This window comes from Diachasma alloeum, unplaced genomic scaffold (assembly GCF_001412515.2).
Source record: "Diachasma alloeum isolate Michigan unplaced genomic scaffold, Dall2.0 Dall_scaffold_00178, whole genome shotgun sequence".
Classification (NCBI taxonomy): Eukaryota; Metazoa; Arthropoda; class Insecta; order Hymenoptera; family Braconidae; genus Diachasma; species Diachasma alloeum.
Window position 1 is genome coordinate 491,093 of NW_021680344.1, and position 16,599 is coordinate 507,691.

Here is a 16,599-nt window from a genome sequence, read left to right on the forward strand (position 1 = left end):
GGATATGAGAATTTTAGGCAGAAACGTTTTTTATAATTTTTTAAAATTAATTTAGCAAGGGTCGTTTGCAATAGAGTCATTTGCAATAATTTGTTAAGTATCAAGTACAATGCCAACAGATGACAAACTTAATAAGTCAAATTAGTACTAGATAATAAACGAAATTATCAATGACTAGTTAAACAATTTGCGTTTAACGCAATGATGAATCATTATTTCCATGCGTTTTTATTAAAAATATTAATTAACTAATGAATCGCTATGTTTATTTGTCAAGTTGAAAATTACAAAAATATTAGACAATTACTTGAAACATGTAAAATATTAATCTTATTACAAAAATACTTCCATTAACAAATACTTGACAAATAAACATTGTTTATCGAGCATTATCACTTTCATGAATCTCTTTGATTAATTTTATTTCACAATCGTTCAGGCAAAATAGACTCTTGTATTGTTGGTAGTCCATCAGAATGCATTGAATTAAAATTGAATTGATAGTACGGAAATAAGAAATTAATGATAAAATGAAATGAAGTGATGAAGCTCGTTTACTCTATGAAGAACAAGTGTTCGTTCTTCAATTTTTGTGATTCTTGGGTCACGTTTCACATTTGAATCTATTAATTATTTCGCTATTTCAATAACCACAAATTCCATTTGTGGTTCTACTCTTCTGTGATGCATCAGACCAGATTCATTTTCGGATTGAAATTCCAATGTTTTATGCAACTGTAATTATGCGTTTATAATTATGATGATGATGGTCACAATGAGTGAATAGTGAAAGAAAATATTTCAATTTGGTGATGTTTTTCAATATTGATTCACAGGCATATGACAAGAAAGTCTGAAGCACACCTCTCACGATGATGCATTCACTAGTGAAGTAGAAAAACGTAACAAGTCAGTAGCGAAACGCTAAAACGGTTCAAGTCAACTTAGCCCTTAGCTGAGTTTTGGAGAAATATCTCCAAATCTAAGGGAGATAATGAAATTTTGGTAATAAAAATTGAAAAAATTTTTTTTTCAATTTTGAATTTTGAAAGAAATTTTGCTATTTTCCTTAGATTTCGAGATATTCATTGAAAACTAACCAATAGTCAAAAACGACTTGAACCGTTTTACCGTTTCGCTACTGAAGTCATTACGTTTTACCACTTTACTATCGAATTTTGTTCCTTTTTATTACAACTCTCTTAAATCCTAAAAAAATCTCAACTTATTTCATCACACACCCTTGAAGGCTCACCACACCTAGCCAATAATTAGTATTTCAAGGGATTTTCGAAAAGATTTCGTTTCTTTCATCATTGGCAATATAAAAGTAGCAAAATATACATAGATAATTTTTGGTTCTACGGTAACGAAAAGTAGGGATAAAATGAGTTGAACCTTCAAATTATCAATACAACCACACCCATGTTGCTACTTACTCTATTCATGAAAATTCTCTAGAAGATAAATTAGTCATAATTCAATGACGGATTTACATACGCAATCACCAACGATTGCATGCAATTAATCATTGTCGGGAAAATTATTTATCATTATGAGCCAATAAATAAGTGATGCGAATGGGCCATTAAAAACAAAAATATGCAAATGACAATGTTCAGGTCTCGTTTACCACGTATATATCAGTTTGTTGTTTTTTTACTCTAGTTAGCCCCGATGAATCACTCACAAATTGACTCGATTTACGTGAGCCTTGCGCACAGTTTACCCAATATTTTTGGATCATTTGGTTAGCGTAAAAGTTCGTGACTAGAGGCAGTGAATGTCATCTATTCCACCTTGAGTCGTTTACTGAATTCCTCCTGTTGTTTTTCTCTCCATTCCTTCTTCGGTTTCATCCTTTTCAATTGGCCGTCCCTGCGAAGTATGTAAAATGAGACTGTATTTTTTCTAAATCTTAGATCGCAAAATATCGAATGGAATAACAGTAATGAAAACACATTTTGTCGGTGCATTATGTTCAGGTAAAAATAAAGAAAATGCTCTTCTTGAGAAGCGGATTTATTCCTCGAAACGTTGACAAAGAGAATGCATGTCGTTTGTGAAATTTCAATTCAAGGGAAGAGCGCGGTGAAATTATTAAGTCCCCGTTACAGCTGGCAACTTATTCAGCGAATTTAATATAGGATGGGATGTGCTCAAAAATCGGAAAAATGACGAGCGCAATGGATTTTGTCTTGTGAATCAACGAACAAGTAAATAATGACATTTTTAAAAATAAATAAGTATAGCAATTGTTGGTAACAAATTAGCAAATTAGCAATTTAGAAATTTCGATATAAAAAGCTCATGACGATATTGCGTAAGAAGGCATTGAAATATACTTTTCAAGCCTGATTTGATTGCTATTACTGATGATTCTTTGAGTAATGATAAAAAACCGATTTTCTCTTGCAAATCGCATCAACATTGTGCTCCAACTCAACAACTAATTGTGCGACGCCCACCATATTCTGATAGAATCAAGAGGGTATTATTATTAATTTTTTGAGTGATCGTTGAAAAATCAATTTTTTGGAAAAATATCAATCCTTTTCATTCTGTAGGCTAAACAGGTCGATTTCTGGACGATTTCAACTTGCATTAAATATTCCATAAATAAAATGAAAATTGTACTGATTATTTCACATTTCAATAATATTACTTGTGTATAATCAAGTGAACAATTATTTTTTCTATTGATCGATATTTAATAAATAATAAAAAAAATATGGCCCAATCGTCCGAAAATTAGGGGTTTTGGTTGCATCAACTATTTCTTAATTTAATTATTGTTTGTTTTATTTTCACTCCAAATAATTTTTTTCGGCTAATTAAAATATTCTTGAAGGTATGGAAGCCATCATATCCCCATTTAGACGATTCTTTTATTTTAGATCCTACCACGAAACTCGAATTATCCTTAACCGTCCAGCAATTGGCCTGTTTACTCTATGAAAAATTAAATTTCAATTGGTGTCAATGAATAGAGTTTATCAAAGTCTATATATTCATGAAAAAAATCATAAAATTCGATTGATCCCTTATAAAAAAAATTCGAAAAAAATGAAAAAGGACCCCATACATACATACAGACACCATCTAAAAGTCGCATGTTAGAACTTTTTGGCCATATTTAGCTACCCTAACACAAAAAATTGGAAACTTAAATTTCAGCGATTGCAAAGCTTCCATTCGGAAGCAAAACCATCCAAGTATCGTTGATCAATTTTTGTTTTCAAAATGTTTGCTAGTTTTCCAAGAACAAAGGTAAGCATTCATTTTACGGACAATGGAAAAATTGAAAAACAATGAAAAATTCATAAACTAATGCAAACACGACAACAAATTCTTAAAAATACTAACCATTGGAGATCAACCAGGCCACCTTGCCTCGCAATAACAGACTTGACACGATTGGCGAAGTCAATGGCACTTTCACCATCCCCTCTGTACATTGGTGGAAGATACCATACGTCGCAGACAATCGCCCAACTCGACATCATCATGTAGAGGTATTGGAGCATTGAATATCTACTGCTATTCCAGAAGGCATCGCCAAATCTCGGATCGTACTGGAAACGAAATGTAACAAATCAAATGTACTTTATGAAATAACTCTGTTTTTAAGTGGTTGGTCTGCCTTAAGAGGCCAATTGGCATTACAATTAGAGACTTCATTTAGAAATATTCAATACAAAAAAAAAAAGACAGAATCATGATTTTCATATTTAGAAGTTATAAACAACAATTCCTCCACTTTATTATTAAAACGGGGGTACGGATCGCTACTCAATTAATTTTTTGAAACGAAAAAAAAAGTATACACTATTAAAAATTTTCCACTGAATTTCTAAGGAATAACATGCCTACTGAAATTCCAAGAAATTTTGTCATTAAAAATTGATAGTTTCATGGAGGAATTTGTCAGGAAAATTCACAGAGAAACGTCGCCTTAAATTCCGGATTCCACAGAATTTTCAGGGATTCCTCGAGAAGTTCTTGGAACTCCGAGAATTTTAAAGGACTTCCCTGAAAATTCAAGAGAATTTGCCAGTGAAATAGATTTTCACTTGAAAATCCATGTCAATTGTGAAATTTTCGTCTTTCTGCCCCTAAAAAATTGGGACTTCACGTTAATTTTAAGAAAAACTTCAAATTCCATTGACTCTTTCCCCTTAAATCGAGTTCAAGGTATTTTTCCGGAAAATTCAGCCAAATTTTTTTTTACAGTGTATTCGTCTTTTACGAGTGCTCCTTTCCTAGGAGTGCCGAACCCTATATTTTATCACAATGTGTGGAAAGTGGGACTTTGCGTACGCGAAGCGCATAAGTGACGAAAAATTTTTTAAAAAAGTGATTTTATTACGCTAAGAAGATTCTATTACATTCTGTTGAAGATGGAAGTTATTGATTTTGTATTCAATATTAGTTTAAGCGAAAACTGTTGGAAATTGCTCGTTATAAAAAAAAAGTCTTGTGATATGTTTAGTCACTTAAAAAATCATCTCGCCATACCTTAATTGCTACTGGATAAATAACCCCACCAACTTCAAAGCTGCCCTTCTTGAATTGCATGACTGATGTATTATTGATGCAGGTACCTTCCGGGAATATCAAAATCGGAGGATTCGTTGGATCTGAGATATGCTGTTTCAATCTGAAAACGAGTAAAACTCTCATTACAAATAAATACAATCGAAAAATCCACCGAATCATGCAGCAGATGATGAAACCTTTTGGTGACAGCTTCCCTATCCTTCACCTCCGACCGCTCGAACCAAATGTGGGGAGAGGCACGTGCCAATGCCCGCTGCAAAATCCCTAAAAATCCCCCGTGTCTCTGTCCAATCTGTAAATTCGACGTTTAAATATTTTCAATCTTTTCGATAATTTGTATTCTCTTCCTTTAAATAGATCTACATGCAGTGTTAACGGGAAACCACAACCGCATGCAATGGGAGTGACAATTTCGAGTAATTTGACACAGAAATGATGGTGCTCGGTAATTACTTCCACAAAAAGTATTCAAACTAATTAGTTCCATGAAAGAGTGGAGGAAAATTGATACTTTTGACATTTTCAAGAATTCGCAAAACTAGGAAACAACAGAGGAAAAAATGTTAATTTTAAAGTGCCATTTTGCCATAATGAAGCAGAGAATTCTTGGTATTCATTTGGGTCCTCGAAAAGGTGGAAAACGAGCAAACTCTAAAGGATTCGAAGGTCCTTTCCCCATTTGCTTCCGAATGGAAGCTTTGTAATCTCTCAAATTTAAGTTTCCAATTTTTTGTGTTAAGGTAATTAAATATGACTTGAAAAGCTGAAATACGCAATTTTTAAAGTGTGTCTGTATATAGGAATGTATGAAGGGGAGAATGAAACAGTCGAAAGATGACAATTTTTTTTTCATCAACTTTTGTTTATTAACTTTTTTTTATTATTGGGAGTACTGATAAGAATAATAATTTTCCATTTCGTAGAATGGAAAATTATTGAGAAAATGAAACAGGAAAATCCAAAGGCCAGAGGAAGACCCAAGGGGAGACCCAGAGGCAGGGATGGCCATCAATATTAATTTCTTCAATATTAAAAGGATTTTCCGACTTACATAAATCAAGGTTTAAATATGCTAATAGAAATTTGAAAATCGAAAAATAATTAATAACTTAAATTTCCAGTTGATGAATTGAATATTTACAAATATGTGGACATCCGCATGAAAAGGGACGACTTTGTCGATATGGTGTTATGTATACTCTGATAATATTGATAACATTCCGAATATTTTAATCCAAAAATGATCTTCATAGGGTCAAAAACGACGTCGTTGGAGAAGATAGAAAAAACAATTTAACATTGGTGCAAATGGGAGTTGCTGAAACAAAAACGTGAATATCTCGGAAACTAGAATCGACAAAGTGGTCCCTTTTTATGTGGACATCCACATATGGAGCTATAAATTTTCTATTAAGTAGATAATACTCAATTTCTTGTAGGGGATTTCCGATTATCCAAATAATCGTCAATCTTCATACCTCGATTACTGATTGATGAATAATTCAAAATTTGACTATTTAAATTGATGATTATTTCAATAATTAAAATTTAAAAGTGATATTAACTAATTGACAACTTAATAATTTAACAGTAATTATAATTAATGGACATGGCTAGCCCTGCCCAGAGAGGGAAAAAGGAAAATGTTATGCTGAATTTCAATGGAATGAAAAAAGAAAAGTGTAATCGCCATAATTTAATCAACTGAATTATAAATGAACTATTTCATATTACTTGAAAAGGTAACTGGGGATACAATTAGTGAAAATTACTAATATTGTCTCGATATAAGAAATATATGAAAAACCTTCGGGGTTTTGGAATAAGGTTATTTTTTAATTAATTATTATCAATAATCCCAGACTGCTGATTGAGTTAAAATTCAACCAGAATGTTTCCATTTATAAATTCCAAACTTTCGCCTGGAATTTATTTCAAATTTAAATCTTCAAAATTTGAGTTATATAAACTGTCAGAATGTTCAAGAGGGCGATATTAAATTCCATTCAAGGAAGAGAGAATTATGAAATTTTGAATGTCCCCGAAACATGAACATTCAATATCAAATAACCCTAAATTTCCAATGACAAATTTTTTTTTAATAAAAAAAATGACATTTTTTCATCACGAGAAATTTATTAATATAGTGCAATCTAGGAGAAGGATGTTGTTTGCACTAAATAAACAATGATCGCATTCCACTAATAAATTATCAACATTTTGAAAAAAGTAATTAGCTCCCATTCTACCCCACTCTCCCCTAATCGTAAATATGCCGGTAGACCTTCTCAGTGAAAAGGTAATTAAAATTCACGGGATTTTAACTAAGAAACAGATGATGAGCTTACTGTGCCATACTAACATAGAAGCCAAGGCAGGCATGCTGCATTAATGATAAAACCTCACAATAAAAGTTCATAACAATAAGCAAGGGTGCAAAATTGAACACTGTGATGAGATATGCTGCGAGACATACCAACGAGTAGCAATTATCACGCATGAGGACAAGTACGTCGATGGGTGATGTGTGATTAGCGACGCAAATGCCTCTGACTGGACGATTTTCAGGATTGTGGTACGTTATAACCGATGACAATGCGCTGGATAATACGGCAAAACACATGAGGGAGACATTGTAGTTTACCCATCGTTTGAAACTACTCTCTGGTATGTAACCAACTACTGCTGTGCAAATTGTCAGCCACATCACCTGTAAAACCAACATCCCTGCCAACTCAGCAACACATTTCACAGTTAAAGCCCGGTGAATTATCTTTCGAACGTGATCTTGGTTGTTTTTTTCATTTTGATAATCTGAAATTATCTCCAATTTTTATTAAGTTTTACATAGCCCTGGAGTCTCCACAAAATTATGATTCTACAAAACGTTGAAAAAAAGGTGAACATTTGCAAAGAGCGTTTTTGAAATAATATTGGAAAATAAAGGCAATAAGGAGGAAATTGCAAATTAATAATTTGATGTATCCATTGGCTGTTAGGTCGTTATTTGTCACAGTAGTCAATGGCTGTCAGATCGTTAGTTACCATGATAAATTACCCATTCGCTATTTCCTCTCTATCGGACTTATTTCTTAATCTTTATTAAAAACGTTTTTCGAAAATTTTCAGCTTTTTTCTACTTCTTTTGAATGTACAATTATAATTTTTAGGGATTCCTACGTGATGTAAAATCCAATGGAAATTATGATACATTTTACATCATGAAGGTGGAAAAACAATCGAGATAACGTTCGAAAGATGATCCACCCGGGCCTTAATCATCCAATTTTTTGTCATTTCCATAATCTTGGGCCTGTTGGAGAACTACTCAAGGCGGAATATGTCGCAAGAATAATTGACCAAAATAATAATGAAAAAATTATAGCATCAATAGTTCCTCCATTTCCTCTCCTTCATTACGTAACAAATGAATTGACAATTATGCATTAAGCAGGGATATGTGTCTAATTAAGGCACGTAATGTTGATTACTATCATATGTTACCAATGAAAAAGTTGTCTGCGTCGATAAGATGCACACATCGAGAACCGATGTGTGATTAGCTGCACAAAGACCACCTGGCTTTGGTTTGTACTCTGGATTGTGAATATTTATTATACTGGATAATGATCTAGCCATTATACGAAAGGAATTTTTATATGCAAAGTCATGAATCCGAGTTTTCAGGCGGCCATTTGGGAGAAAACCGATGAATGCTGTTGCTATTATGAGATAGTAAACCTGAGAGAGTTTTCATTAGTGGTAAGACGATTTAAAAAACTGTGATTAAACCATTGTAAAGTTGTGAAGTAGTAAAATCCAATGAGCCAACTTGATTTTAAGAGATGTTTTAACAACAGAGAAACAAAAATTGGTTTCCAGTAAAAACCTCTGAAAAGAGTTAGACTTTAAGAGTTGCTTTAAGGACGGAGAAACAAAAATTATCGGTAAAAAAATTTCTCTCAATTTTGTGTTCAAATCCAATACGATTGCTCTTAAGGGGAGGTTCACTCCGGGAACAAAACTTTTTCATTTTTTGAGAAAAAAAAAATAGAAATTTAGAAACACTTGTTTCTAAATGAAGTTTATACATAATATTTGGCAACGAATTTTTTTTGCTTCAGATATTAATGGAAATTTTCAAAAACGAATAAACTTCAAAATTCATCTTCTTCCGCATTTGTGATAATTAAATAAGTATTCAAAAAATGCGTTGGGAATTTTTGTTAAGTTTTTTCGATTAAAAATAAATCGACTCCCTAATTTTAAGTGGCAGGAGATAATTTTAAGCGACAAAATTAGATTCTTGAGGAAAAATCGCGCAAGAAATAGTATTTTCAATTTTTTTTTCTCGAAAAACAAATTTTTTTTCTCTGCGTGAACCTCCCCTTAAATCAAAGCACTTTTCCTCTTATTTTGAGGAAATCTTGATTTTAAATTTCAGAACTTTCAGGTTCTTGAATCAAGAAAATTCCATGCTAATTTTAATCTGCTTATGCTTGTAAATCCTTTCTTATTCAAAGTATCTACCATCTTGGCTCAATTAATGTGGAATTAATGTTCAATTATTCCAGAATTTAATACCTTTTGGATGTTCTTAGGGTAAAAAGTTTTTTTTTTGCTTTTTTTATTTAATAACTTTTTCACATGAAATAAGTAGGTTTTTGGCACTGCATTATAGAATTTTTTCCAGAATTAATTAAGTATCACATTCTCAGTACGATGACTTCGAAAACCATGAGCTCTCAGAACCAGTAATTTGTTCCCCCAAACTAGAAACTTTATTTCTCTGTGTAGTATCTGTGAGTCGAGGGAAAATGACAAAACTTTTGTAACAACCTTCTTTGTAGATCTCATCTTTCTTTTCACAAAATTCTCTGTTCATCCCAGAATCTGAGATATTTACCAACACATCATCATCAAGGGCACAAAACATTTTCATTCACCACTTCACTACTGAATTCGTTACAGTCATATGAATTTTTATAAAATAAGAAACTTCAAAAGAGTTTTACTTACACCAATATGACAAATTAAAATTCTCAGCGGTAATAAGAAACAGTATCTCATGAAAAATCCAAACATCCATATTACAGTTAATCTCCAGGATATGAATTCGTATCGTCTATTGGTTCTCGTGAGGAGGTTCCAATTCTAAAAAGTAAAAAAGAATAATGGGACTCATAACGTATGGCAGCATAGTAATATGTACAAAATAAAATTAAATGAATGGCCCATCACCCAAAGTATTGTGAATTATGGCCACTAAGTTCATAAGTCGTATTACATTTTATAGTAAAAAAATTTGCATAAATGATTAATTAAAAATATATTGATGCTTTTACCTTCAATTCTTCGGCTTCGAATCTCGACGTAACTTCATCCTCAATTATGGCCTCTACACCAGCTTTTATATACTCCAAACAAAATGCAGGATCGAATACTGTTTCAAGGGCCTCGAAAGATTTTTGTTGACTGAGAGCGCGCTGAAAAAAAAGAGAAATGTCTAATTGGAGGTGTTATCGACCTTAGGGAATTCATTGTCGCAGTGAAATTCGGCCCTGTAGTTTGTTGATGTTAAAGAAATTTACAACTCGAAGATTTGCCTCCAAAGAGCCGTATGCGAAAGATTCCACGTAAGGTAAATAACCCTACGCTCCTCTAGCTAAGGTGAACACATCATTAGACCAATATTTCTATCGAAAAGAGCGTGCAGTTGCGATGATTGAAATTACATATCGGAGGGTAAAACCTTCAGAATTGGAATTCATTTATATTAATCAACATAATTACCATTTTTTTAATAAATTATCGTCGATAACTGTGAAAAGTCTCATGTCCCTACACCCGCTCATTTGACACCATGCACGTTTGACATATGTCCCTATCCTCATCTCGTGATTTGAGTGATATGGAAAAGTTATATCCGAACTAATTACATCGTGAGCATACTATTTTGTAATAAAACAACATTAAAAAATATTTCGAGGCACAAAATTATATTTCCATTGGACAGTCTAACCTTTTAAATTCCTTACCCTTTTTTCATTCATTTAGTCCGTTACCAGTTGATTGCGAAACAAGGGTAGGATCAATGCCAATTTCATTGTACTTATTTTTTAATTCGCGATATTTCAGTGAAATATGCGGATATTACTATAATTTATGCATTTTTAAAATTTTTAACTATTCAAAACTTAGTCAAGGGATTTTTAATCCCATATTACTATGTAATATTACATATTATTGTAATGGAGAAACGTGTTAAAATTGTGAGTTTCTTAACTTGTGGCTTAAGAATTGACTCTGTCGTAGCACGAGTTGGTGTGAATGGGATTTTTCTCCCTTATTATTCAATAAATCACTTTTCACTGGTGTCTATAACTTTTCTTATTAACTACAGTAATAACTCCAATCGTCCTTCACTTTTAATAAACTCTTGGGACTATCAAAATGATTAAAATATGATAGCTGGCAGCATCTGAAGGAGCATAGGGACAAAGATGAGTAGAGGTACATTTACCTTAATGATGAATACATTTTTTTCAATAAAAAAACTCGACAGAGGTCATGAGGATTTTATGCAGAAACGTTTTTCATAACTGTTTTCATGAATTCATCAAGGTCGTTTGTAATAGAGTCATCTGCAATAATTTGTGAAGTATCAAGTACAATACCAACGGATGACAAAATCACGGAGAGAACTATTCAATAAAAATTACGTATCTTTTTCGTAATTTCGGAGTGAAATGTGGTTGTAGGAAATTTTACAGAACTGTCAAGGAATTTTTCCAGAGCGTTCCGTAATCGGTGAGCGAATTTTGAGTTCCGCATTTTTTACTGAACATTTCCCTCCGTGAGTAATAAGTCAAATAGTACTAGATCATGAAAGCTGAATTATTATTAATTTATTATTTTTTCATGAATTATTAATCAATTTTTTAATAATAATATTATATTTCGTTACGAGTGCGGAAAAGTTTTTTTGACTCGTGGGAGGTTTATAGCACGAGCTGAAGGCGAGTGATATAATCCCACGAGCCAAAAAACACTTTTCTCACGAGTATCGAACGATATTTTTCATCACAATGTGTGGCAAAGGGACGCTTTAGGCACGCTTAGCGTGCCTAAAAAGTTACTTTTTCGCACAGCGTGATGAAAATAATTAATTAATTCCTTATTATTAATGACTAGTTGAACAATTTGCGTTTAACGCATTGATGAATCATTATTTCCATTCGTTTTAAAAACAATATTAATCAATTAATGAAGGACTGTTTATTTGTCAACGAGTAAAGTTTTCCAAGTTAAAAATTGAAAAAATATCTCCGTTAATAAATACTTGACAAATAAACGTTGTTAATCAAGCGCTATTGCTTGCATGAATCTCTTTGATTTTAGTTCACAACGGTTGAAGCACAGTAGACTCATTCTGTCGATAACCCATTAGAATGCATTGAATTTGAATTGAATTGGTATCATAAAAAAAGAAATCAAACATTAATTGAAATGAAGTGGCTCGTGTTGCGAAGGAAGAATAAGCCTCTTCTGATGTTAAGGAAATTAACCACTGAAAATTTCGCTGTAAAAAAAGTCCTGAAGAGGACCCCCTCAAAATTCGAAACGCTTGGATTTTTTGCCATCAAATTTTGAGTTGAGTTTTTATAATATCACCAGACTGCAAGGCCGAATGTAACTACAATCATTCCAATTTTCTTTTTAAACTATACACTAAAGTTCATTTGACAGAATAGTTTACCTCGTTCTTATTGTCTACGCAATGGGGTTCGTCTTCTTGTTTGTCAGTCGTATTATTGTCTTTGTGTGCATCTGGTTCAGGTACAAGGATCAGCTCCTTGGATCTTGCAATAACTGAATTACCAAGGGATCCATTTTTACCATTTTCCTTGGGATTTTTGTTTATTATAGTTGTAGGAGGCTTCTCAGTAGATGGGGATGAACCACCGCCCTCGTCCTCACTTTCCCCCGCTCCATGATCATAGTTGTTCTTTTCCTTACGGACTTTTTCAATATTCTGTCTGCCGTACTGTAAAAATAAGGGAAATATTAGAACTCTGAAAGTATGTTAGTAACTCCACTGACTCAATTTCACTCTATATAACTTGAGATGTCCGCTTCTTCGGAAATTCACGGAAGGTTCTAGATATCGTCTGCAAAACTCTACAATTTTCCAATGTAGAATGTTCCAGAAGACTGGAGTGTTCTAGAAACCTTTAGGAATTTTGCGATTAATTCAGAAGTTGACCATTCGGAAAATCATAGAAGGTTCTAGAGCGTTATAAAAAACTCCAGACCAATACAGCATTTTTCTGCGAGGGAATTTTAACCCTCGACCGCCAGCCTTTATCCATCGCACGGTTAGCGCAGCGCCGCTGAGTTTCTTGAGCGCGCTGTTGCCATCTTGGCGCTTACCGCTATTCGCGCATTCCAAGTGTGCCAGTGAATGTAGCAACACTGTCGCTCGAGGGGTCGACAGGGACTCACTCGCACCAGGCGGCGCCGCTTTTCTGTCCGTTCAACGTTTCTTTTCTTTTTTTAGCTAAACAAATTTTCTGTACTACTTCTCACGATTTCTTGTCTGGGAATTGGTATTACATACTTCCCAAACTCGAAAACTTGAAAATCACTACAGAAAAATATTATTCCTGAGCTGTTGCGATGGGGTTTTTTTACTCGTGTGGTTGGCCAGTCCTCACCTACGGCTCGGAGGCCAACGCCACACGAGTAAAAAACCCCATCGCAACAGGCCAGAAAAATACTATTCCCGAGAAAAAAACAAACAACTCCAACGCTTAAAAAAAAGATTGAACTAGGAAGTCTAATTTTTTTAGAATTTTTAACCCTCGAGAAACACGCAAAAATATAAAAAACGAAAACGGGCGGCGCCGCGCTCATTGAGCGAGTTATCGAGGGTTAAAGGATAATTACACTTCCATACAGAAGCATTTAATCTCTTCAACATGGAGAACAGCCATCATCTTTTAGTGTCACTATGAACTTTGTGAACACATCTGAACAATTCAAATCTTCATAAAAAATTACGATGCAAACAACAAGTTATGCTCTGGCTGAAGATGTTTGAGAAATGGCCAGTTACAAACGGTATGGGGCGAATGTTAGAAATAGAATTAATATTCATTTGTATATATACTTGTGTATAAAATTTTAAAATAAAAATACCACATATATATCCAATTCGGTTTTTTTTGCGATCGTACTAATGGCAGTAATGATAATTCTCTCCTCAAAACAATGATAAGGTTAAAGTTAAAAACAGGAATATAATTTCATCCAATCATTAGAGATACGAACAATCCAATAAACAAAAGCAAAATCTCATGGTAGTAGTTGTATGAATTTTTTTCCAGAGTCTGGAAAAAAAATAATTAATGAAACTTCATACAACTTTGACAATCGAAGAAACATGAATATTCATTTTTGCAAGATTCCACAGTCTAACTCAATAAAAATAATAATGTGCGTTATAATCACCCATAATTAAATTTTTTTGGCTTTCAGACTTTTATTAACTTACTGAAGTGAAAATAAAAAATTGAACTGATAAACGTGGGTTCAAAGAATTATAAAAGAAGTGATAGCAATGGGAAAGCTTGCAAAAAGTACTTCATTTTCTGCTTAGTATATTTGTTTCGCATATACTTCTTCAGAGGAGCTACCACCGCTTCAATAAGACCACTGAAATATTATTAATGTAGATGAGCACTTCAACCAGTGTTCATTGTTTCTATCGAATGTCCATGTGGAAGTAGCCTTTGTTCGTGATAAGAGATGGACAACCGAGTCATGAACTTCGGACTTAAACCTCATGGTAAACATTGAGAGAAATCGACTAGTCGGTGCTCAAGCCCAGAAGTTGTTGAATATTTGATTGCAGCCAATATTTACCCAAACAATCTAAGTAGCTTTTTCTCGATGAGAGGATTAATAAGAAGAAGAGAATGCTTAATTCATTCATGTTATGGGAGGGCGTGTTGTACTAGAAATTATACCAAATTAGTCTTCCAGGTAAATAACGAAGAATTTATTTTAATCGAGTGTTGAGTCGGTACACAGAGAGAAAAATATATTTAAAAAAATTGAACGACGGCGGTGGCTGTGTGGTTGGAGTGTGGGATTGGCATGTGGGAGACCCGGGTTCGATTTCCGGCTCGCAAGTCTCGGGAGCCTCGCAAGAGACGACTGTACCTGGGCAGGTTTTTCCCTCAAATGAGGTTTTCCCTTGTTCTTCGGCGAATGCGGTACAGGGAGTTGGGGGGTGGGAAGGGAACAAATCGTAAAGACCCGAAAGGGTATACGAGAAGAAAAAAAATTTATATAAAAAATTAGTGTACTACCCACTAACGCCGGAACATAATTTCATTCGGAAGTCAATTGGTAATTTATTAGAAAGAATATATTAATATTTATATTTACATATTTTTACGTCTGCTCTGGGAAATGAGATAGCACGAGCTGCCATTGCGAAAGCAAACAAGGCAACTGGCGCAGTCCTCAATGAAATTAAAAATCTTGGAGTAAACTCTTAGAGCACACTCGTTACCCTCTATAACTCCCAAATTTTATCCACACTTTTATATTTAGTAAGATTTTTTCAAATGTGCCCTGAAATTACCAAAAAATACCCCAGGCTGGGCAATTAGAATAGAATGTAATTTATCTGATATTAACTATCGTATAATGAAGTACGCTTGGGGCTGGTTTCTTAAAATAATAAAAAAACGATTAGTCATACATCCCACGTATGTCTGTTGCGATTAATTCAACTAAATAATTTGGAATGATATGAGGAGGAATCGTACAATTGGGCTGCTCAGATTGAAATATTCCTTGAATTATTGAACTTTAGCAACATTTGGATTAATCCAGTTCCCTTTATAAGCGCAAGACTCAAATCTTTACCAACTATGGAAATATGTTGAGAATTAATGATTTAACTGATCCTCCTGCCAACTTCCTCCTGACCCCTCGCCCCTCGAGTTGATCTCCAGGATTATCGTTGGTACTCAAAATACTTACTTCACAAACATACTCTACACCTAAAGCGAACAATAGCACAACTAAGGGTAAATGTTAAGAAAGAGGGCCCCACCACCGATCTTTCTGAAAAGTTAACCACCGATCCGATGGTTAACTTTCCCCACCGCCGATATTTCTTGACATTTACTCAAATAAGATTACCCGAGTAGAAATTGCTTCAGGCCCACCTGAAGCACGATCAGAACTTGATCAGGTTTTTGTAAGGTTCGACTGATCCGGTGATGCCTGATGAGAACCTGACCAAGTCCTGATCCAGCAGATCGGATCCGAAAAACTACAGGCGGATTCAGATCAAGTTCTGGTCAGATGATGCCTGATGAGAACCTGACCAAGTTTTGATCCAGTAGATCGGATCCGAAAAACTGCAGGATGATTCAAATCAAGTTCTGATCAGGTAGGCACGATCTCACCCTGAGATCGGCTGCCTGACCCCAATTTGAGCAAATTCGGATTTGATGTCGTTGATCGGCATTTGAACGGAGTCAATTGAAGAGAAAATGATCAGATTCTGATTCGGTCCACATTTATTTATTAGTGTTATTGTTATTATCATTATTATTATTCATTAATGAAATAAATAAAAATTTAACTGAACATATTTTATCTCTGAGAATACACACGCACATCCGCGAGATCAGGAATAATCGTAAATTCAACGAATACTCCGATACAAATCATATAGGCAATGTACAGTTTACTCAATAGTAATACCGCGATAGCGTAGTGGTTAGGGCATAGGATTAGTAATCATAGGGTCCCCGGTTCGATCCCCAGTATCGGTAAAAAAATAATAAGCTTTTTCAGAGGTAATAACAGTGGAGATTCATTAAGAGAGGCGGTCTACGGTGAAAGAATTGAATTATCTTTTGTTTTGGATTAATTATCATTGATAATTGTTATTGATACTGACAGACAGGTCATCCGGTTTTCATACAGTTGACTTGATCAAGTTCGGATCCA

General features: G+C 34.0%; 1 protein-coding gene across 2 annotated transcripts in view; it reads right to left on the reverse strand.

Moving 5' to 3' along the window:
- Positions 1 to 1,095: 1,095 nt before the first annotated feature.
- Positions 1,096 to 16,599, reverse strand: part of LOC107038540 (glycerol-3-phosphate acyltransferase 3) — a 25,326-nt gene continuing 9,822 nt past the window's right edge. The window contains exons 2-9 of one of the 2 annotated variants that reach the window (XM_015257713.1): positions 12,320 to 12,607; positions 9,906 to 10,046; positions 9,580 to 9,714; positions 7,037 to 7,270; positions 4,737 to 4,852; positions 4,519 to 4,660; positions 3,367 to 3,575; positions 1,096 to 1,878 (exon numbers count right to left, since the gene is read on the reverse strand). In XM_015257713.1, coding sequence (XP_015113199.1) covers positions 1,791 to 1,878; positions 3,367 to 3,575; positions 4,519 to 4,660; positions 4,737 to 4,852; positions 7,037 to 7,270; positions 9,580 to 9,714; positions 9,906 to 10,046; positions 12,320 to 12,607 — 1,353 coding nt within the window. In that variant the 3' untranslated portion in view covers positions 1,096 to 1,790. Of the gene's footprint in view, positions 1,879 to 3,366; positions 3,576 to 4,518; positions 4,661 to 4,736; positions 4,853 to 7,036; positions 7,271 to 8,064; positions 8,302 to 9,579; positions 9,715 to 9,905; positions 10,047 to 12,319; positions 12,608 to 16,599 lie in introns of both variants that reach the window. The other variant, XM_015257703.1, reaches the window with a different exon arrangement.